The 23,610-nt window shown below is 47.3% G+C and overlaps 1 protein-coding gene across 5 annotated transcripts in view; it reads right to left on the bottom strand.

The window, feature by feature from the left end:
* Positions 1 to 233: 233 nt before the first annotated feature.
* Positions 234 to 23,610, bottom strand: part of FGF12 (fibroblast growth factor 12) — a 909,266-nt gene continuing 885,889 nt past the window's right edge. For all 5 annotated transcript variants that reach the window (XM_085635864.1, XM_085635865.1, XM_085635863.1 and 2 more), the window contains one exon: positions 234 to 626. In XM_085635864.1, the coding sequence (XP_085491990.1) occupies positions 511 to 626 (116 nt within the window). In that variant the 3' untranslated portion in view covers positions 234 to 510. The remainder of the gene's footprint in view (positions 627 to 23,610) is intronic.

Genomic DNA, 23,610 nt, shown 5'->3' with positions numbered 1-23,610 from the left:
TTGCAGCGCCTTAAGCCTTTTTTTTAGAATACGTTTGTCCGCCTACAGCTACCCCTGAAACGCAATCGCTGCTGTCTGCCCATGAGTTAATGTAAATACATTCATTGCAAATGAGAGCTTGCAAACCATGTTTTCACCTGAAAAAATGTAAAATTCAGTTAGATAAGATTGAGAAAAACATACCAATATGTATGGATTGTATTTAGACTTCAGTCGCCCACAGTTGTTTTAAATGTAAGATCTTTATTATTTTGATGCAGATATGAGAATTGTTTTGATCACAAGAGCAAACAGCTTGCATAAAATGTTAATGGAGTCCATATTTAGAATATTCCTCTTCAATCATTTTTAAGTTTTTTTTTTTTAACATCGCAGCAGGCAGGGTTTGGGTTCAGTCTCCATGTCCTATTAGAAAGAGGGTTTGAGTTCGGGACCTCAAGATCCCGCCGTGGCAGTTTTTCATCTTCGTGTCGCTTCGCGGAGGTGGTTGTCGCGCGAGGCCGCGTTCGGTTATGTGCACTCCTGGTTGACTTTGGCCCCGTTCATGGTGGGTGTCCCTGAACTTTTCCTCGAGCGCTGTTGCTTTTCCCCCAGTTCATGCAGCGACGGTTCTCTGTACATGCACACTGCAAGAGAAATTAGACGGCTTAGTGTTCCTTCTCTGTGAAGCTGTACAACGAATATCACACAGATAGAAGGAACCAAGTCCAGCAATTCGATGGGTGAATTCATATTGGCTACATTGACCAATAGCTCTATCATAATTAACATCATGAAGTAATTATAACAAACAAGTTGCAAGTGCGCTGTTTTCTGGGGGCACAGACCTTTCTGAAGAATTGTTTTAATTTACTAGTTTTCACTCTAGAGATCTGAACATCACATCTCACATTTCAGGGAATCACCCAACTGTCTTGAGTTCAAATAGCTACAGGAAACAAGAGGTTAAAGGTCAGTAGGTACTGCAATGGCCAATCAAACTGCCCTTACCCACCGAGTTGTACCACACAATCGTACTTAGGGGCATATTTTTGAACTCCTTGCCCCGCCATTGAGTCAATTTATGTGATGCTCCGGTAGCGCAAATCACAAAATCATATGTATGAGGTCACGTAAAGCAACTTTGCATTGCTTTTAATGGCCTCACAGATATGGAGTAAGGCACGGCAACGCAAATCGCTGCGTTTCCTTACTCTGGGTAAGGGAAGCGTTCCATGGGTGTTGCGCTTGGTGTACCCACTCAACATCCATGGATTTTGGCGCTTCCCCAGAAATACAAAAATATGTAAACCTCATGATGTGTCAAAATCTTACTCGTCCGCAGGGGAGGTGCAATGAGGAGAAAGAACTTTTTTTCCTCGTTTATTCCTCTTTCCATGTGTGCTGCATGCAGCAACCATATAAAGAAGAAAAGCCTCTCAGGATTGTTTTTGTGCAGGAAGATGCCGCTTCCTGCACAAAAACAATCCTGCTGACAACACAGGCACTTTGCACCATGGTGCAAGGGTGCCTGCGTCGAAACGGCGCCGGCAGAAAGGACAGGAATGAACTGCATTGGATACATATGGTGCATTCTTGCCCTTTCCCTTTGAGGTAGGGCAGTGCTGCAAGGTTACTTTTGGCACTGCCCTACGCCAAATGCCCAATAATCTGCCCGGCAGGGTTACCAGGATTCCTAACCATCAGCAATAACCCAAAGGTTAAATTCTGTACCCCTGACACTTAGATGGACTTCACCAAGGCTGGAACCAGGACTCCACATGGCTTTGAGGAAGCACAACATACATCTTCAGACAAACTATTTCATAAGGTGGAGCCCCAAGATGAAAAAATGTAGGGCCTCATTTACGAGGAAGTGACGCAGTGAGGTGCCGCAAGCCATTTTGCTGCACTGAGCTGCGTCATTTTAAAAGCACAGGGATGCACCCGCATTATTTATTTTTATAACCCACTTTATTGAAGGGATGCACCGTGTTTACAGCAATACGGGGCGCATCCCTCTGCTCTCCCCAGCGCCGGCACTAACGGTGGAAGGGCGCCTGCATTGCATGGATGATTGTGTTTATGCAGGAAGGGACACCTTCCTGCACTAAAGCAATCTGATGGTGTTTTCCTCTTTCTAGGTGCGCTGCAGGATACAGCACACCTAGAAGGGAAAAAACAAGGAGAAATAAAAGTATTTCTCCTTGTTGCACCTCCTTCTGTCTCCCCTGAGGAGGAGTAGAATTCTTACTCATTCCCAGGTTTACGAAACATTGTAAATCTGGGAATGCAGCAGAACCCGTAGATGTTGCGTGGAAACACCCACAGCAACACCCACAGTATGACCCTTTCACCAAAGTAATGTTTGAAAAGGGGCCATATTGTACAAGGCCATGAAAAGTCACACAGGATGGCTTTGTGTGGCTTTTTTAAATATGGGCCAGCACACTGCACCGCCGGTGCGTCAAAAAGGTAACGCACAAGCGGCTCAAGGGGCTTGTAAATAAGCCTCTTTGTTTTCAATTTTCATTTTTAAGTGAAAAAAACCTGATTGTTGTATAATTTTGGTGTTAAAGTTTCTGTTGTTCGACTGGTGGGAAGGATGCACTTGTGTGGTATTTAAATATTGTAGTCTAGGACAGGACATCATTCAAGAGACACCTCTTGATGATGCAGCCGGGAACACTAATCCATCAAAGGTCCGCCTGGATGTCCACAGCAGCCGCTTAGTATTTTTTACTTCCATCTATTTTGCACCAAGAAAATAAATATTGAGTCTGAACATCTCCAGGTGTTTTAAATATATGGCCTGCTGGTGTATTACAACACTCATTTAAAAATAAAATATTATGGTATATTGTAATATTAGCAAAATGTCAGATTATGAAGGCCACTCTGAAGGTGAACTCATGAAATATTCAAACGCTGCTAGGTCTGCCGTATTGTCATGGAACATAAGTTCCATCCATCAACAAATGACATGGATTCCTATAAATGATCGATATAAACATCAGGTTTGGACATTATGGGCCAGTTTACGACCCTTTTTTGCGCATGCAAACAGGAGATCGGACCATTTGCGACCGCAAAAAAGAGTTAAAACGCTATTTTGCTAGTAACCGACTCGCAAAATAGCGTTTGCGACTCTCGCTATCAGGAAGGGGTGTCCCATGCCATTTACTATTGTTTTGCGACCGCATTTACGGTCGCAAAACACTAGCAGTTTACCACCTACTTCAAGTAGGTGGTACACCACTCACAAACGGAAATTTCCCCTTTGTGAATGGGAGCAAACATTTTTTTAAGAGCAGGCAGTGGTCCTAAATGCATCCCGTTTTCCTTTAAGGAAAATTGTCTGCATTGAAAATAAAATGCGTTATTGAAAAAGCAAATGCAAAAACAATAGTTGATGGACAAAATGCAGAACAATGTCATACATTCACCCCAGTACAGAGATCTGGGTCTAAATCCATCGTTTTTTTGCTCACCATGCTGTTCCAGTTTGATCCCAGCCATATGCAAATCAGTCTTGACCCTGTGCCTCATGGGAACAGTCCAGCACGAACTGCCAAGCCAGGTCCTCTCTGGACTGGAAACAAGCATCCTAGGACCGGTTTCGGGGTTTCACCACTCTTCAGCCAAGATAGTTGATTCCAGTGGCATGGAGAGCACGGGAACCATGTCTGGCTATTCCCTTCTCACTCGGGGTGACAAATGCAAAAACATATTGAAAAAGCAATCACAGAAATGGTGGTCTGCTGACCCCAGCAGGCCACCATCCCTGTGAGCGGTAGCCATTCCCAATGGGTCACAAATTGCGCTTGCCTCAGGAGTATTAATGAGGCATGCAATTTGCCCCCCCCCCCACAGTCTGAGACACTGTTGTATATTCATGTTTGGGATTCGCAAATTGCGAGTCACAATTCCACGCAATTTGCCACTCGCAAAAGAGAATGGTCGTACATCTGGCCCTATGTGTCTCTGATACAGTCTGGCCCAATGTTTCACCTGTCAGGGGTGATAACACCAGTTTAAAAATATGTACTATGAGATACACTCCCATCATTCCTCCTGTGACAGTCAGTTATCCATTAGCTGCAGGTCCCCACTCAGGCAGCAGAACTACTCCTCAGGCTACAGATATTACAATGATGCCAGTTTCTGCATCGCTCCAGCAAAGCACACGCTTTCATGTCATTTTTGGGCTGCTTGTTAATATAGAGAAAGTCGATATCAATATGATTATCGATACATGCATGTATAAAAACGAAGTTGCATCTTTATTGACAACTTTCCCCGTTGTGAACCACATGTCAACCCCTACTCAGAAATACATAGTCAGACAGACACTGAACCCAGGCCCAAGTTCACTGATGGACCGGTCACAGGTGAAGTGGCCTGCGGCTGGCACACAAAAGTGCAAACAGGAAATCCCAGATCACTACCACAGATAGGTGAAGCAACACCACATTGGTCCAGAGAGTGTGACCTCAATAAAACACACATGGCCGAAGGGATGCACATGTTTCCAAAACACCATAAAGTCAGATGCTCGATGAAGTTAGAAACACATAGCCAATCAGGACACAGCACACACACTACACACATTCATCACACACTCCCCATGCCTGACATCTAGACACGTTACCCACTGGCCGCATCATGTCCCCGCAAGGTCGAGGCCCACCAGGATTCCTCATCGAATACATTCATTTATGACTCCTAAGACAGCGGTTCATATGCCTTAACAAAAAAAGGATCTCCGGGACTGTTTATGGCATTCAAAGAAATGTATAAAAGCAATGTAGGATCATTTGTACGTTGAGTCGGTCTTCAGACCTTATGCCTGTTGCTGATGTCCCGGCCGCACTGTTTAATTAAAGAAACTGTACCTGTTTTGCCAAATGTCTCTTCTTTGTTCAAGGAATTTCATGTTCAAGCAACATGCTACAGCCCAATTAAACACACGCTTCAATGTATGTTACATATTCACAGTAAAGCATCAATTGGCATGCCACTTTCCACGTCGCCAACTGCGCTGTGTGTCTGTCTGGCTATTAAGATAATTTTACACACAGAAACGCAGATGCTCACGGAGTCCCTTGCTTACAGCTTTCATGCCAACACATGGGCACACACAAGGGTCCCCTCTCTCTCATGTGACTCACTGGTTGGGCTGGCTGCCTCCTGTAGTCTTCAGCGTGCTGAGAGGATCTGCTCCTGTGCCGGGGTAGCAGCAGACAACCCCAGGATCGACCCACCCATGCTCTGACAGTGCACTCCCACACAGTGTAGGAAAAGCCTGACCACAAGTCAGCCAGGTCAGGGCACATAATCCATGTGGTGATAGTCAATGTCAGTGCATTAATCTTGTTGACGGTTTCTAACCAGCGAGCTGGTGATATCATGTCCTTTCAGTATTGATGGCCAATGTGGACCAGCAAATACTTGGCGTTCACCCTGAGACTGGAAATCAATGTTACAGCACGCGTGGAACCCAGTGCAAGGCAGAAGGGTGACACTCAGCCGGGAGGAACCACCTGCATTGACTTGTGAAACAAACTAAATGAAAGGCTCACCCCATGTGGCGCTCCCATCACCCTCATGCAAAACTCTACTGAAGCAGAGGCTGCTTGGAAATGGGGTGAAGAGGACAGTGAGGCACCAACATAAGCTCACCACTTACAGGCTACTCCCACTGCCGGACACCTCGGTGCTCCTCTCTTCCGGAACTGCCTAGGCCAGCACAGGCTCCCAGACTCCCAACACAATCTAAATGCTTCTCTCATGCTGTGAGAGCAGCGCCTGGATTGGTCTGAGAGGCCTGGTTAGGCACTCACAAAGCAACTGGGAGCCTGTGCCATTTCTCCACCCAGCTGTACAATACAGCTGGGCTGGAGAAATCTAAGTGTGCATGCATGTTTGGTCAGCCTAGGATGGCTGGCCGAACAGTCATACGCACTTACAAGTGCCCTCCACTCCTCCTCCCGGTCCCTCGCTAGTGTTGAGAGTATTGCTTGGCCACACCCTCCACTCGGCAGTATCGGCTGCCAATGACAAGTAAAACAATAATAAAATTGTTTTATTATCATTTTGTTTTCATTATGCAGTGGGGCGACGCTCCTCCGCCATTACGGAGGAGCTGCCCCTGCCTATAACACCAGAGAAAAAAGCCCGGTCCCGGCACCCCTCCTGGGCTTTCTCACAGTACAGCACTGGTGAAGATCACCTCAGATATAGAATAGAGACCAAAAACCATAATCTTGGATTATGGTCATTTCATGATGGTTTCACCAGGCGCCACTCAATGCCCTTTCGGAGTTAACAGTTTAATCAGTTTGTAAGGGTGAACCGCGTGGGTGCATGGTTGGACTGAGGATTTACAAGGATAAGGCCTGACTCTGTAGTTAATATGGTTGCTAGTTTACTAACCTAACCATCCTTGGTGTACCCGTGTTTAGAGATGGACCCCAACCCAGTCCACTGTTCTGATACAGCCGTTCTCCTTGTCACAGATCTGGGATGTTAATCAGTACACCCTCTGCCACAATCACGCTTTGCTGCTCAATGGCCGGAGCATGGTCTCTGCCCTTCCTGCCCGCTCAACTGCCTTCAAAATAGTAGAGCACAAAATTCGACTGTAGTGTCTATCTGTGTCATGTGAAATCTGGTGGTGGGGTCACCTCTTTCCTGTCCATCCAAAAGTCTCAGGTGAAACAAACATCTTTCCTCTCTCCAATCACAGGCATCTTCCTTAGATGAAGCCCCTTGCACGCCTTCTTCACCTTTACAAACTGAACTATTAACTATGAAGTGAAGTGGAGTCAAAGAAAGTTTGTATAGCACACTGAAAAATCAAGGGCCCCTCGTGGCACTTTAACAGCTTGGCCTGACTAGAGAAACAAATTAAATCCGCTAGATTTGGAGGCGACCATAAAGGCTGAAAAAGCAGGTTTCAGGGCGTAGGTCCAAAGAAGAGTGTTCCATAACCGAGTTTCTGGATGATGCAATCTGCTTGGGCTGAGCTTGGTCACATGGGCTACATGTTTGTCAACAATATCTTGAAGATTTATGAGTCATGGGCGGCTTCAAGCATGTGTTCAATGAATACGTTGAGACTGGCTGCAATCCAGTGATTCAAAGAGGAATGTTCCTCCTAGGCTTGGTGACTTCTTTTGCTCCCCACCTTTTGACTAGCCTTCTTTTTGGAGATACATCTCAATTGACTCTGAGAAGGACCTTGGAGTGTTCCTCCTAGGCTTGGTGACTTCTTTTGCTCCCCGCCTGTTGACTAGCCTTCTTTTGGAGATACATCTCATTTGACTCTGAGAAGGACCTTGTAGCGTTTCTCCTAGGCTTGGTGACATCTTTTGATCCACACCCGTTGACTTGCCTTCTTCTTGGTGATAGGTTTCAATTCACTCTGATAAGGACCTTGGAAGGTTTCTTTATGCAGCTGGTTGCTGACTGCACAGGTTGGGACGAGGAGGCGGTTCTTTCAGAAATGAGAAACCTTGAAAAGACTCTTAAATTCCTGTATTTGCCACTTAAAAATTGGAGACCTCCAAAGATCACCAACATGATATCCGTCTAATATCCATCCGCCTTGCCCTTGATACAGATGAGTGTGCTGATAGACTGAGAGATGCCCGACTCATGAGAGGTGGTCTCTATGTGGAGGTCCTTCACACACTCCTTGTTGAATTAGGACATAATGCTACGCTATGGGCATACGTCAACTGTAAATAAATTTACAAAAGTGGAAGATGAACATTCTCTTTTCATTTATAATTTTTTAGTTTCAGCTGGGATGTTTTGACAATAAATATTGTGAAAGTTGGTCGTGGAGTAGTAGTAGACAGAAAAAGGACATTGTTTATGCTCCTGGTGTGCTGAGGGCCAAGACCGGGGAGGACAAGCTATCTCGCGCATCTTTTAATATCCAAAGTCGCTGCCCGGAGACAGCTGACTATGAATCATGAATTGTTTCAAAGATGTGGGAATAATTCAGACTTATCTTCTGAAAGGAGTCAGACATTTCTCATTTCCACGCGTGGCCACTATCTATGTGGGTAATGGATTTCAGCCATGCAGGCTGACCATGGTGGTGGGAACACGAAAGAAGAGACGGCCAAGCGTTTCCCTCCTTTAAGGACATTTATCAACACTACTGTCAAGCAGAACAATCAAGTATATTTTTGTATTATTATCAGAATGCTTTGTTAGCAGGCAATATCTACAATTATTGGAATGATCACAGAACATTCTAAAGGTACAGGTTCCTTGCAATTGAGATGTGCCGGCGTTCCCTTTCATCAGTCTCTTATCTCGGTTTGTGATTCACTGTTTTTTTGTTTTCTGTTTATTCCACTGGTTATTGCGCTGTTTTTCCTCGGTAAGGGGAGGATGTGAAGATCCAGGGCTCCATGACACTCCGAGCGATGTGCGGACACTGGTAATCTGTGTTGTACAAGACATGCAGGTAAGGGCCACTGTGCATCGAACCACCACATGCATGAGATCTTCGTGGTGGTCCTGCTACATGCGCTGATTCTACATTTTCTTCTGCGCTCTTGCTCCGCCTCAGAGCTCTCCTGTGGAGCCCTAAGGGAAGTGGCAGGGGTCAGCTAGAGGATGTAGGGTTCAGAAGAAAGCTCAATGCACTCTTATTCGGCCATCACTGTACTGGGCCTCCGTAAGCATGCGTGCTTATCCCCATGGAATAGACTCCTTCTCGATCCTGTGCATGGCTCTCATAGGTTTATCCCCATGGCATAGACTCCGTCTCGATCCCACACATGGCTCTCATAGGTTTATCCCCATGGAATAGACTCCTTCTCGATCCTGTGCATGGCTCTCATAGGTTTATCCCATTGCATAGACTCCTTCTCGATCCCACACATGGCTCTCATAGGTTTATCCCCATGGAATAGACTCCTTCTCGAGCCCACACATGGCTCTCATAGGTTTATCCCCATGGCATAGAGTCATCCTCGATCCCGTGCATGGCTCTCATAGGTTTATCCCCATGGCATAGACTCCTTCTCGATCCCACACATCCACACATGGCTCTCATGGTTTAGCCCTATGGCATAGACTCCTCCTCGATCCCACACATGGCTCTCTTAGGTTCATCCCCATGGCATAGACTCATCCTCGATCCCGTGCATGGCTCTGATAGGTTTAGCCCCATGGCATAGACTCATCCTTGAGCCGTGCATGGCTCTCTTAGGTTCATCCCCATGGCATAGACTCATCCTCGATCCCGTGCATGGCTCTGATAGGTTTAGCCCCATGGCATAGACTCATCCTTGAGCCGTGCATGGCTCTCTTAGGTTTATCCCCATGGCATAGACTCATCCTCGATCCCGTGCACGGCTCTCAAAGGTTTATCCCCATGGCATGGACTCCTCCTCGATCCCGCACATGGCTCTCATAGGTTTATCCCCATGACATAGACTCCGTCTCGATCCCACACATGGCTCTCATAGGTTTAGCCCTATGGCATAGACTCCTCCTCGATCCCACACATGGCTCTCTTAGGTTTATCCCCATGGCATAGACTCATCCTCGATCCCATGCATGGGTCTCTTAGGTTCATCCCCATGGCATAGACTCATCCTCGATCCCGTGCATGGCTCTGATAGGTTTAGCCCCATGGCATAGACTCATCCTTGAGCCGTGCATGGCTCTCTTAGGTTCATCCCCATGGCATAGACTCATCCTCGATCCCGTGCATGGCTCTGATAGGTTTAGCCCCATGGCATAGACTCAGCCTCGATCCCGTGCATGGCTCTCTTAGGTTTATCCCCATGGCATGGACTCCTCCTCGATCCCACACATGGCTCTCTTAGGTTTACCCCCATGGCATAGACTCATCATCGATCCCGTGCATGGCTCTGATAGGTTTAGCCCTATGGCATAGACTCATCCTTGATCCTACACATGGCTCTCTTAGGTTTATCCCCATGGCATGGACTCCTCCTCAATCCCGCGCATGGCTCTCAAAGGTTTATCCCCATGGCATGGACTCCTCCTCGATCCCGCACATGGCTCTCTTAGGGTTAGCCCCATGGCATAGACTCCTCCTCGATCCCACACATGGCTCTCATATGTTTAGCCCTATGGCATAGACTCATCCTTGAGCCGTGCATGGCTCTCTTAGGTTTATCCCCATGGCATAGACTCCTCCTCGATCCCGCACATGGATCTCAAAGGTTTAGCCCCATGGCATAGACTTCTCTGTGATCCTGCGCATGGCTCTCAAAGTGTCAGTTCTGCAGGGTATGGTGAAGGACCACTCTGCTGTAAAGACATTACGGGTGTACAAAGGGCTGTTAATACCCTTAATGTCCTTCCAATATGGGGCAACAACGGCTAGCAAGTACCCTCCCCAAAACTTATGATGTCAGGTCATTAACAGCTGTTACTGTCTGCAGGTGCAAGCAATAATGCTTAATTATATTAATTATTAATCCATCACCTTCAGCATTTATTGGTACAATTATAGTATTCATCATCAATGATGAAATAAATCGTATTAGGCTACCAGAGCAACCCTTTAACCCATGGGAAGCCGGGTATAAACAAGCCTCAAGCAACAGCGGTTCACATTGGTGTCATATACAGAAAAGACCAATAAAATAATCCATGGACTGAATAGGCTTATCTCACTCGGTAGCAGCAGAAAAAAAATGAAATAGAAAATTAGGACACAACAGACCAACATTTGTAGAAGAAAATAGATTGTTTTATCTATATTTGTTCACAAATGAAACCAATCTCAAAGAAGAACGAAAAAACACAAAAAGAAAACAATCAGAACAATGAACTAAGTGCAATGTGTACCCAGTGTCAAAGCCACAGCATGTTGTGTTACTACAATCAAGAGATGCGCAAGGCTTTTGTCATAATAGCAGACAACTAGAAAGGCCGTTACAAATACATTTCTTATATAAGTGAGAACAGACGCATATCCTCTTTGTCTGTTACAATAACAAGTTGAAGGCGTTTCGACCCCTGCTTAGGGTAAAGGGCCTTCATCAGGACATTAGTGATGCAAGGAGATCCTGGCAGGGAGTAGGGGAGCGCTGGTGTCGTAAGCAAGTAAGTGCACATGCTCACATAGTGGTAATGAATATGTATGTATGGATACCTTACTAGTGGGTGATTCATGGTTGAGGTAAGGCGGTGTTTAAACACTGCCTAAATGCTTTTCCTCACTCTAACATCTGGTTGGTGTCCCCCTTCTTCTCTTCTGGGAGCCATGTGCCCCAATACTTACATTTTTCTCTCTTCTATCAACAGCCTTGAAAAAGCCCTGGCTTTACTCGCCACACGGGGCGAAACACGTGTCGGCTGTTCTCTCTCTCTTTCTTTTATAACATTTTCTATGAAAAACCTACAATGAGTGAAATGGACTTAATTAAGTGACAAATAAAAAGAACTACTTTCACTCCAACCTACTTGTGCTGTGTTACATCCAAAAAAGGAATTAGCCTACTAATTGGATTCATAAACGTGTTTGGAAAGGAGGAATACACGCTCACAACTCTCTCTTTTTTTTGTTGCAATAATGTGCCTGATCACAACGAGGGGGGGTCAATATTTCCTAGTGCCTCGGAGGGCAGGAAAAAACAAGGAGCTGGTGGCATCAGAATTGTCCTCAATGTCAGCAGACTGGCGTGGCTGAAGCAGCAGTCAATGGAGCCTCAAAGGAGGAAGAAATGTGTCGGGGAGAGAACCCTCCCTGGACGCGTGTGCGGGGAAACTGTCGCTGGATGGAGTGCAATAAATCCTAGGGTATTATATGGTGTCTGCACAAGGGTGAATAATGAATAACAGTGAGTCTACAGGACAGGCGATGGCACCAAACAGTAAATGTCTCCAAAATAAAAAGGCCATAAAACAGCTATTAAATTGTCACTGAGTCAGAAAAGCAAATACATCAAAGGAAACACCCTTGGCCTCATGTCCCATCCGCAGACTAACAAAAGGGCGAATGGATGTCTCATCGCAAAACCCTAATGGGAACAAAAATGAGACAATGTAAACATCCACAGTATGTTTACAAGTGTTCCTAGGGTAGGAACATACCTTCCAGAGTTTGTGAACATCCATCATCACTTCTCCACCTCCGAACCATAAACATCAACCTGTGGCTAGGCCAGTTTTCTAGTGGCCGTCCAGCAGCCATAAATTACAACTATTAATGTCAATATATTAGGTTCTATCCTCCAGAATGGCATTATATGTATCCACAAATGATGTTTTATCAACCTACACGCTGTATGTGGGTCCACCATCAAGGAGGCAGTCAACAGAAGTAGAGTCCTTTCCAAAGCTTCTGATCATTGCATTAACCCAGCGGTAGACGTCTTGATTTCACACTCTTCCGATAAGTACAGCACTATTGACAAACTATTCATTAGAAAAATGTAACAAAATCCTTAAAACGTATTCACAACTCTAAGCACTTAGCTGGGGTACCACCTGACTCCCATGCATTCACCACCACCAACACTGGCTGCCAGTCAGGGAAAGGGTCCTTTTTAAATCCCTTTGCCTGATCCATAGAGTAACACATGGGATGGACCCGGTCCCTCTTCAGGAAAGATTTACTTGGTATCTCCCCCAGAGACAGTTGCGCTCCTCTAGCGCCAATCTGCTGGTAAAGCCAAGATTCAAACGAGCTAGATTGGGCGGGAGGGCTTTTAGTGTGGTGGGTGCTCGGATGTGGAACGAGCTCCCACTGAGGATCAGACAGATTGACTCCTTAATGGAATTCAGAAAAAGCCTCAAGACCTGGCTTTTTCCAGTAGCCTGACTGTTTCCGTCCTGCCTAATCTCTCAGCATCAGTGATATTTGTTTTATCAGAGCGCCAGGATACCCTTGGGGTGACAGAGCGCTATATAAGCACCAATACAATACAATACAATACCATGGATCATGCTAACCCAGTGACATCAGTAGAACTCTCAGATGTCTCAACCCTCTCAAAGAGACACCTAGGAACAAGATAGCATTCCCTCCTCAGTCAAGAAGTCCACCTTCCTTGGTGCTCAGCTGACATTGAAGTCTGTGCCTCACCAATTACGTTCCATCTCTCATTACCTTTTCTCAGCATGATAAGGAAAGGAGAATGCCCTTCCCACCACTTCCCATTGCCTAAACAATTCACCACCACCGTCCTCCACGAGCACCAATCAGGAAGTAGTACACCAGAAATATTTAGAAGTGAAGTGTGTCCCTTCTATTGTACGTTATGCAAACATTACTTGGCACCCTACATTAAACAGACGGTGCCCTTGCAACCTGCATGAAGTGATCAGCGCCACTTACAACTTGTTGAACAGAGAACCTGCCCTGGCGTTCTGTGGACAAGACCCTGGAAGAAAGGCCCAACTTCCAGGTTCATGCACAGGATTTCAGGCCCACCATGTGGGCCGGTTCTTGTAGCACTCTCTGGCCACAGCGTAGCCACAGAGACAACGGCATCCGCTGGAAGCAGTGTGAGGAAGTGTGTTAAGAATCTACCTACTTAGTATGTTGCAGATCCGACAAAACAGTTGAGAATTTGTCCAGATTCGCTTAATAACATCTATGTAAAACATGTTAAATGTCAAGAATTGACTTTGGGTAACCCAACGCTCTCCTTCCTGGAGAGTCAGAGTGCTCCACATGAGATACTAAGGAATACGCTATTGTCTGCCACGAGAGTGCAGCAGTCGTACCTGGTGACAGACACCGATCATCTCCCAGAACCAACATGGATGCACGTGACCTCCTATAATGAAGTCAAACTCAGCTGTGGTGCAGAAGGTTTATGAAGTCACTAAGATTCCTGTAAGGGGTCTGCCTTTGTTCCTGGACACCAATCACAAGTATCAGACTAGCTGAAGAAATCCCTTCCCTGTGTCTTCCCTGTGTGGCTGGCCCTGATGATCACAGCCCATGTGGAACACCTCTTTATCCCTTACAGCATGGTCACCATGCAAGGTTACCCCTGACGGTCATAACCCAATAGAGAACACCACCCCATCACTTACATCATGGTCACCATGCAAGGTTACCCCTGGTGGTCATAACCCAATAGAGAACACCACCCCATCACTTACATCATGGTCACCATGCAAGGTTACCCCTGACGGTCATAACCCAATAGAGAACACCACCCCATCACTTACATCATGGTCACCATGCAAGGTTACCCCTGGTGGTCATAACCCAATAGAGAACACCACCCTATCACTGACATCATGGTCACCATGCGCCACCTGTCTGCAGGTAGAAGTATTTCGGAACCGGATGTTGAATCTAGACCGCTTAGGACTGACCTGGGTTGATTGGCTAATAGTGCATGTGCTGCAGAGAAATGACCGGATGAGATTCTGGGCTTGAAGATGATGATGCGTCGCTGTTTCAGGAAGGATGGGGAAGGCAGATCTCTTCAAGGCACTGGGTGTTGTTACATTCATCTGATAAAAATAATACATTTATACACTTGAACAAAATTCTGTTATACTTATTCCTTCTGAATTTCATAAATTTTTTGGGCCATAAATTGATGGCTGGCTGTGCACAGATATAAAAATGGAAATCGATGCAAACGTTCCAGTTTCCTAAATGAAACAAATTTGCCTCTTGGCAAGATGGGCGTCTGTGCTGAATTGCATTTGATGGTTTTGGGCACCTCAGAAGCATTTGAATAATGTCATTGGCTGCAGTTACAGCCTGTGCGGCGGGTGCGTGCCAAGCGGACAAATATGAGAAGAATCATTTCATATATGGCATGTTGCTTGTCATTGCAAGAAAACTGGTGTACAAATGAAACAGCGCCATAAAAAGATACTAGATGGAGGACAGGAAGCCATCACTCAGCATATTGGTGTAGTATGCAAGTAAGTGCGGTCAGAGAAATGAAGGGATGGGTATTGTGTATTTAGTGGAGGAAAGTTTGATGTCCGCCTATGTCTGTGGTGTTTCTATAGTGCCAACCTAGCCAAAAGGCAGCGGAGCGCTATACATGGTCAAAGACAAGCATACAGTCAACGAGTGATAGGAGAGGGGTCTGTGTTGTGGACTGGTAATTGTAATGTATTGTCCTCTAAAGAGGCGAGACTCCAACTCTCTCATAAGTTGAAGAGTTGGGGTGGTCCTGACGGATACAGGGATGTTGTTTCAGACCCTGCAGTTATAGGTGGAAAGGGATGTCTCCTGTGTTTTTTTTTCTTGTATACACATCTCAGACTTCAATTTGAGGGTGCCCTGGCTGTGGATGTGCCGAGGTTCACCAAAGATGGTGAGCTTGTCTGCAAGTTACGGGGGTGCCGGTTGTGATGGCTTTGTATATGATGCAGCTGGTTTCGAAGGTGGTGTGGACAGCAGGGACGTCAGGATGCGTTTGATGGGATCATATTTCTTCAGGCCCTGGATGAGACTAGTTGCAGTGTGTAGGAAGCCCTTAAGAGGTGTCCGTGTGGGGTTTGGCAGGCTACGGAGCCAGGGGTGCAGCTTGGACACTAAGAATGGGGGGGTGAGCTTCAGATTTCCCAACACTCACCCTGGGATATCTTGATAAAACACATGAGGTGCAGGACAAGAGGGGAACTTACGAAGCAATGGAAAGAGAGAGGAGGGCGGAGTGCTGGGGAACTTAAAACACATACGTTTTCAAACTAATCCACATATTTTAAGGTCTTTAAAACGTAGAAGAGGAAGAGAGTGTGTGCTTTTGTCAGTGTGGCCACGCCAAAATCCCAGGTGAAATCTAACAGACACTTCACCATACTGCACTGAAACCATTTTTTTTTAGGGGGTGTGACACCCCAAACGCCCCCCGAAGCTTCATCGCTGTAAGGAGCAGAGAGTTTCCACTATCCAGATGTGAGGGTACGAGGGCTTGAACAGCAGTTCTGAAGTTGCTTTCTGGAAGAAATGGTTTCAATGTCTGTAGAAGAGAGTACTGGCGCCCGGGGAGTGTCCACGGCGAATCAAGTGACCTCATACTTGGTGAAAGTTGTGATTCGAAGCCAGCATGGCTCTTTTCGTTGAGCCTGGTTTGTGCTGTTTCTTGTTTGTTGCTCTTGGTACATCAATGGAATTATGTCTTCTTTGGGTGGATCTTCAGGATGACTCTTTCGCTGTCTCACTCCTAACCTGCCACAGGAGGAACTCACAGCAGAACTCACAGCCATGAGGTGGCACGCCAGTTCATGGTGATCTGGCCTGCGTTGGCTGCACAGCACCTGCTCACACAGTCGGCTGAGCTCTTATCCTTGCGTCCCTGCTCGTGTATGAACAGAAGACTGATCTCTGGGTCATGGAACCTTCTTCCAACATCACCCGCAAACTGATCCTTGAGACAGACAATTTGAATATCATTGATCCACTGCTTGGATCCCGCAATCAATATTTTTCCAGTTTCCTCTGGAGCACCCCACAGAGAGCTTCAAGTAACTCACCCAAGTTCAGCTCAAAAACATGTTTGGTTTCTGCCAAACCCACTTGATTTCCACATATAACCCAAACCTCTATCAGAGCTCACAAAGGAATAACAATATAAACAACTTACTACCGACTAACGGTGCTCAAGAGAATCAAGCTCTAACTACTTATATCTATGTTCAGGCCACAGTTTGGGCCCTTATCTGTGCACGTAGAGCGGTAATACAGTGCTCACGGGTCTCTCACTTCTACGTGTGCATCCATGGACCGCGCGACTTGTTGCAAACCTTCTGAAGTACACGATCTCTCCCGCTCTAATGACCATCCACTGACTTCAAGCCTGTGATGTTTCGAAGACTGTTACACCATTTATTCCAAGGTATGTAAATGTGGAGTGATAAATGTATACTTAAGTATGAATATGTAGCTGGACTACACACACCCACACACACACACACAAACACACCCACACACACCCACACCCACACACACACTTACTTTTGTTTCCTAAGTACATTGATGTTAAGAATAGTGAATCAAGGCTCACCATGATGATATATTGTTAGTTGATGTTCTGGATTTAAAATTTTAGGAGGGTGATGTAAAAAAACATCATAATGTGGTCAAAGAGGCCGCTACTCCTTCACTGTACTGAGGAAGAAATATTCAAGCTTCTCCAAACCCTTCTATATATTAGGGATATAGAGAACTGTGGAAGGGCGGTCGCTGGCCTTGAAGCACAAGTCTACACACAAATCAATCCAGTGTATGAAAGGTTCATCTTTTGAAGGGTGAAACCCTTGAAGATGTCTATGCACACCAGCCTGACCTCTTCAGCACGTGTACAGATGATGAATGCACACCAGCCTGACCTCTTTAGCACGTGTACAGATGATGAATGCACACCAGCCTGACCTCTTCAGCACGTGTACAGATGATGAATGCACACCAGCCTGACCTCTTCAGCACGTGTACAGATGTCAATGCACACCAGCCTGACCTCTTCAGCACGTGTACAGATGTCTATGCACACCAGCCTGACCTCTTCAGCACGTGTACATATGATGAGTGCACACCAGCCTGACCTCTTCAGCACATGTACAGATGTCTATGTACACCAGCCTGACCTCTTCAGCACGTGTACAGATGTCTATGCACACCAGCCTGACCTCTTCAGCACGTGTACATATGATGAGTGCACACCAGCTTGACCTCTTCAGCACGTGTACAGATGTCTATGCACACCAGCCTGACCTCTTCAGCACATGTACAGATGTCTATGCACACCAGCCTGACCTCTTCAGCACGTGTACAGATGATGAATGCACACCAGCCTGACCTCTTCAGCATGTGTACAGATGTCTTTGCACACCAGCCTGACCTCTTCAGCACGTGTAGAGATGTCTATGCACACCAGCCTGACCTCTTCCGCACGTGTACAGATGTCTATGCACACCAGCCTGACCTCTTCAGCACGTGTACAGATGTCTATGCACACCAGCCTGACCTCTTCAGCACGTGTAGAGATGTCTATGCACACCAGCCTGACCTCTTCAGCACGTGTACAGATGTCTATGCACACCAGCCTGACCTCTTCAGCACGTGTACAGATGTCTATGCACACCAGCCTGACCTCTTCAGCACGTGTACAGATGTCTATGCACACCAGCCTGACCTCTTCAGCACGTGTACAGACGTCTATGCACACCAGCCTGACCTCTTCCGCACGTGTACAGATGTCTATGCACACCAGCCTGACCTCTTCAGCACATGTACATATGATGAGTGCACACCAGCCTGACGTCTTCAGCACGTGTACAGATGTCTATGCACACCAGCCTGACCTCTTCAGCACGTGTACAGATGTCTATGCACACCAGCCTGACCTCTTCAGCACGTGTACAGATGTCTATGCACACCAGCCTGACCTCTTCAGCACGTGTACAGACGTCTATGCACACCAGCCTGACCTCTTCCGCACGTGTACAGATGTCTATGCACACCAGCCTGACCTCTTCAGCACGTGTACAGACGTCTATGCACACCAGCCTGACCTCTTCAGCACGTGTACAGACGTCTATGCACACCAGCCTGACCTCTTCCGCACGTGTACAGATGTCTATGCACACCAGCCTGACCTCTTCAGCACATGTACAGATGTCTATGCACACCAGCCTGACCTCTTCAGCACGTGTACAGATGATGAATGCACACCAGCCTGACCTCTTCAGCATGTGTACAGATGTCTTTGCACACCAGCCTGACCTCTTCAGCACGTGTAGAGATGTCTATGCACACCAGCCTGACCTCTTCCGCACGTGTACAGATGTCTATGCACACCAGCCTGACCTCTTCAGCACGTGTACAGATGTCTATGCACACCAGCCTGACCTCTTCAGCACGTGTAGAGATGTCTATGCACACCAGCCTGACCTCTTCAGCACGTGTACAGATGTCTATGCACACCAGCCTGACCTCTTCAGCACGTGTACAGATGTCTATGCACACCAGCCTGACCTCTTCAGCACGTGTACAGATGTCTATGCACACCAGCCTGACCTCTTCAGCACGTGTACAGACGTCTATGCACACCAGCCTGACCTCTTCCGCACGTGTACAGATGTCTATGCACACCAGCCTGACCTCTTCAGCACATGTACATATGATGAGTGCACACCAGCCTGACCTCTTCAGCACGTGTACAGATGTCTATGCACACCAGCCTGACCTCTTCAGCACGTGTACAGATGTCTATGCACACCAGCCTGACCTCTTCAGCACGTGTACAGATGTCTATGCACACCAGCCTGACCTCTTCAGCACGTGTACAGACGTCTATGCACACCAGCCTGACCTCTTCCGCACGTGTACAGATGTCTATGCACACCAGCCTGACCTCTTCAGCACGTGTACAGACGTCTATGCACACCAGCCTGACCTCTTCAGCACGTGTACAGATGTCTATGCACACCAGCCTGACCTCTTCCGCACGTGTACAGACGTCTATGCACACCAGCCTGACCTCTTCAGCACGTGTACAGATGTCTATGCACACCAGCCTGACCTCTTCAGCACGTGTACAGACGTCTATGCACACCAGCCTGACCTCTTCCGCACGTGTACAGATGATGACCGGGCAAAGGCGGCGTGCGGCCAAATATTTCAGTGCTGTCGTTCATCTGTGCTGAGATGAACCATTCCCTGTTAGCCCCTTATTGAACCACAATGCAATCCTAGGCCTGGGTAAGGGTCTGTGCAGTAAATGCATCCAGAGATAAGAAACCCTTAGATAACATTAGTGAGGGAGGGGCCCTTGCATTAAATGTTCAGTGCAAAGGGCTCACTACAGGAATTTGCCCGAGCAGAGATGACTGTCAAGACGGACCCAGATGAACCGTGGTCTAAGACAGAGGAGAGCGTTCCAGTCACACTAGGAGAAGGTCCACAAAGGCCACCACCAACTAGAGGCTCCACACCCCCGTCTGTATTAGGCTAAATACATCGATATAAAGCTCCTCGTCACTGAAGGAAGCAGGGGCGCGCTACTGAGCTGCTTCACTACAGAAGTCCTGAGATTCATACACTTTGCAGAGAGTGCCGGCACTTCTTAGCTTGAAGGTGCATTACAGGGGTTTCAACGCCTCCTTCGAGGTTTGAGCTGTCTCAAGACCATGCAGCTCTCACACTAATTCAACCTGAACTTCTGCACATCCTCAGAGCCAACATCTGCTGCATGTGATCTGAGGAGGCCTAGCCAAGCAAGTGACAAAATTCACATATGTTCAACAACAATCCATGAGACCTCCACGAGCGAATCAGCGAGCTTGTAAGAACATCAGACACGTAGCGTCTGATTGCGATCTTGGCGGACAGGGTTACTCTGTTCAAACGTGACGGATATCCTGTCTGCCATATTACAAGTTCCATAGGATATAATGGACTTGTAATATGGCAGACGGGATAGCCGTCTCATTTGTGACAGCGTAACCCTGTCCGCCAAGATCGTATTCGCGCCCTAAGTCTCATCAACAGTCTAGACATGGGGTCGAATCTCACAGTCAGTTGGGACGAGGGAGCTCTGAACTGTGACCACATCCACCACCGGTCAAGGATGCTGAGTGCAGTTAAGGGACCGCTCCTGCTCACCCCATGACGCTGTTTTGCTCTCTTCTCATCTAAAGTTATTCCATATCCGGTTGACAGTCATGTTGTGGTGAGGGATGGGGTATCCCACCCGGCTCGACACATCGTGCCAGGCTTCCAGGAGCAGGCACCAGGAGTCAAGGAGCTGCAAAGATGCTATTGAAGACAGAAGAACATGAGAGGACCCTCTGCACAGCACAGGAAGGAGGAGCAGGGGGACTGAAGGCTGGGGCTGGGGCTGGGGCAGGGTCAGTAACCACAACGAAAGAAATACTGCAACAGGGCTTGGCAGGAGATGTTTCAAAAGGGCCAGAGGTGAGGAGCAGGGGTAACACAAGACAACTGAGATCTTAAAAACGTATACACAGGTCCTCGAAGGGGACACACCAGGGAAGAGAAGAATGGCGGAGCTGCGCCTGTAGACCACAGGTGATGGTTGAAGTGTTAACACGTGCAGCCCGAGGAAATAAGTGACACACACACACTGTGGTGGTTGATTGTGCAGTGAAAGTTCCTGGGCACAAGCAGACTCTGTCTATTTATACCTTTGGCCTCATCACGGGCTGGACCAAGTATTACAAAACAAAAGGGGTCACAGACAACACAACATCTGGCTCTGCTGCTGCACACTCTCCATCAAGGATCCTTCTCACCTCTTCACTCTGTAAGCCAGGCCTTCAACCGTCTGCGGTCTGCTGTACACACACATCTGCATGATGCAACACAACTAACAAGTGCATTTTGGGACCCGTAGTCCAGCGCCACCATTCAAAGGCCTTCATAAAGCTTGACGACCCTACCCATGTTCGAGTAATTAAAATAATTCATGTAAACAGCTACACAGTGGAAATCTACATAGGTACAGTAACCAATAATTGTTATTAAAGGACTTAGCACAGAATATAAAATACGATCAGTGATATTTGTAAGAAAAGCACCGCGCCCTGTAGCCGAAGTTTAAAATGATTAAAAATAAAAAAGGTTAAAAGTAAGTCCATGGAACGCTGTCAGTTTTTTGCTATGAACATTACATTATGGAAAGAGGGAGGAGAATAAACAGGGCGCCTCCTGTGAGGGACACACAGATAGTTGTGATTAACAGTAACAATAATTTCTAAGGGTAAAAACAGCAGGTACAATCTCTTCCCCGCTCAGGTACAGGCCTCTCCTGCCTGCGAGCACAACGGGTGTCTGCCTGGGACGCTGTGATTCTTAGCGCGAGAACTTGGCACCCACGTAAAAGTCTTCACAGAAAATAATTGGGGAAATGAAAGTTCTTTTCCAGCGTCCGCTTGAAAGTCAGACTTCATTAATCGGAGCCTGATTAGATCCGCAGCCCCCCCACCCCCACCTCCTCCCCAGATGTGATTAAGGACACTTCTTTAAAAGCCCTCCCGCCCGCCCGCCCGCTCCGAGGTTTAATCTCCAATCCTTGTTCCCAGCTGCAGCGCTGCGGTTCTTTTCAGCCGCACAAACAAAGAGCAGGCGCTGGAGCGGGGCTGCGCCGCGGAGATACTGCGAGCGAGAGGCGGCGAGGCGCTTTATCACCGCAGATTCATCACAGGAAATGAAGATGAGGCGGAAGGAGCCGGCACGCCATCTATACAGGAGCCGCGCGCCATGACGAAGGACCCTGGCGGAAATCCAATCACCTGGGGGTCCTTCGAGCAGGGCCTGGTCTGAATCAAAACACAATCTCCTTAGAGCCAATTATACCGGAATAGAAGGTGGCCTTCGCTCTCCTCCTCCTCCGAGGCGAGTGGTCTTTGAGGGGCGATCGCATGCACTATTGGATCTTGCGCGGGCTGGTACCCGGCCAGCATCCTGACAGGAGGTGGGCCCAAGAGCGCACTGCTCAGATATAGAGGTGAGAAGGTACTTGTAGCTGTGGTTCTGCAGTGAACCATAGTCGTAAGGTTCCATTGCTGGTCTAGGAGTAGACCATCATGGATCGAGTCTGGTTGTGATGAGACGTGTCGAAGTGTCGTGACCCGGGGTCTCCACCGGGCCAACTCTCCACACCCATCCGAAAGAAGAGCCATACACCACAGCATTCTAAAAACATACTCTAATGGATAATCCAAGGGGCAACTGAATCAACATGAAGTTGGCCATTGGAAGGTTGGCGGACACCCGTCTGACGCATCGAAAGCCCTCTCCTCTCCTCAAATGAGAAGGGCCGCCCACAGGTGCCAGTGTTCTGTGCCGGGTTCATGCTAGCCATATGGGTGAAGTTCTTCTTCCAAAGTGGCGCGCACACTTTTGTCAAAGCATGCAGTGCCAACCAGCAGACATGTCTCAATGGTCGATTAGTATTTTTATTTTGATTTTAGAAACTAACTTCCAAAGCTGGGACACTTTCTATAATGTCAAAGGTCAATGGCCTGAGCCTCAAAGAGTTTTCTTCCTTCCTGAGGTGACCATTAAGTATTTTCCTGTCCAGGTCTACCATGATGTGGTTGGCATTCCGGGACAGGAAAAACAAACATGCCAAAAGGCGGAGGGCAAAGGGTTGTTCATTCTGAGACATTGCTCACAATAGTGCTGTGGAGCGTTGGGTGATGGAAGACGCTCCCTTCGGTGAAGCCAGCTGAGGCTCCAAGGCTGGAAACGTCGAGTTACCCCCAACTCTACATGAAGTGGGAGAACCACGCATTTGGTGGTGGGGGGTACCACCTGCGCATCCTGGGCTCCCCTCTGCCAAACCCCAAATGTAGGCTTGCCTTTCTGGATTAATGGATTTGACATTTAAAAATGTTGAGGTTGTGAGATACCAACTATGTACTGTTACTAGACAATCATCACTGAGAGGAAAATGGTCTCAACCTGAGAGGATGTAAAGAATTAATATGAAGAGGTGTTGGATTTCCTCCCATTAGGCATGGGAGAGGAACTTTAGGAACCCTAAATTAAAATGTTCATGTGAATTCTTGCCCCCTAAAGAGGTACCGGCTGACCAGATATCCTTGGCAGCCATCACTGGTCCCCTCATGATCCAGCGTTCTAAGCCTCAACCTGAGGGCGACATATGGAAGCGA

The sequence above is a fragment of the Triturus cristatus genome, chromosome 11 (genome assembly GCF_964204655.1).
Source record: "Triturus cristatus chromosome 11, aTriCri1.1, whole genome shotgun sequence".
Taxonomy (NCBI): Eukaryota; Metazoa; Chordata; class Amphibia; order Caudata; family Salamandridae; genus Triturus; species Triturus cristatus.
Note: the sequence above shows the minus strand (reverse complement) of the source record. Positions and strands in the feature narration are given on the sequence as shown.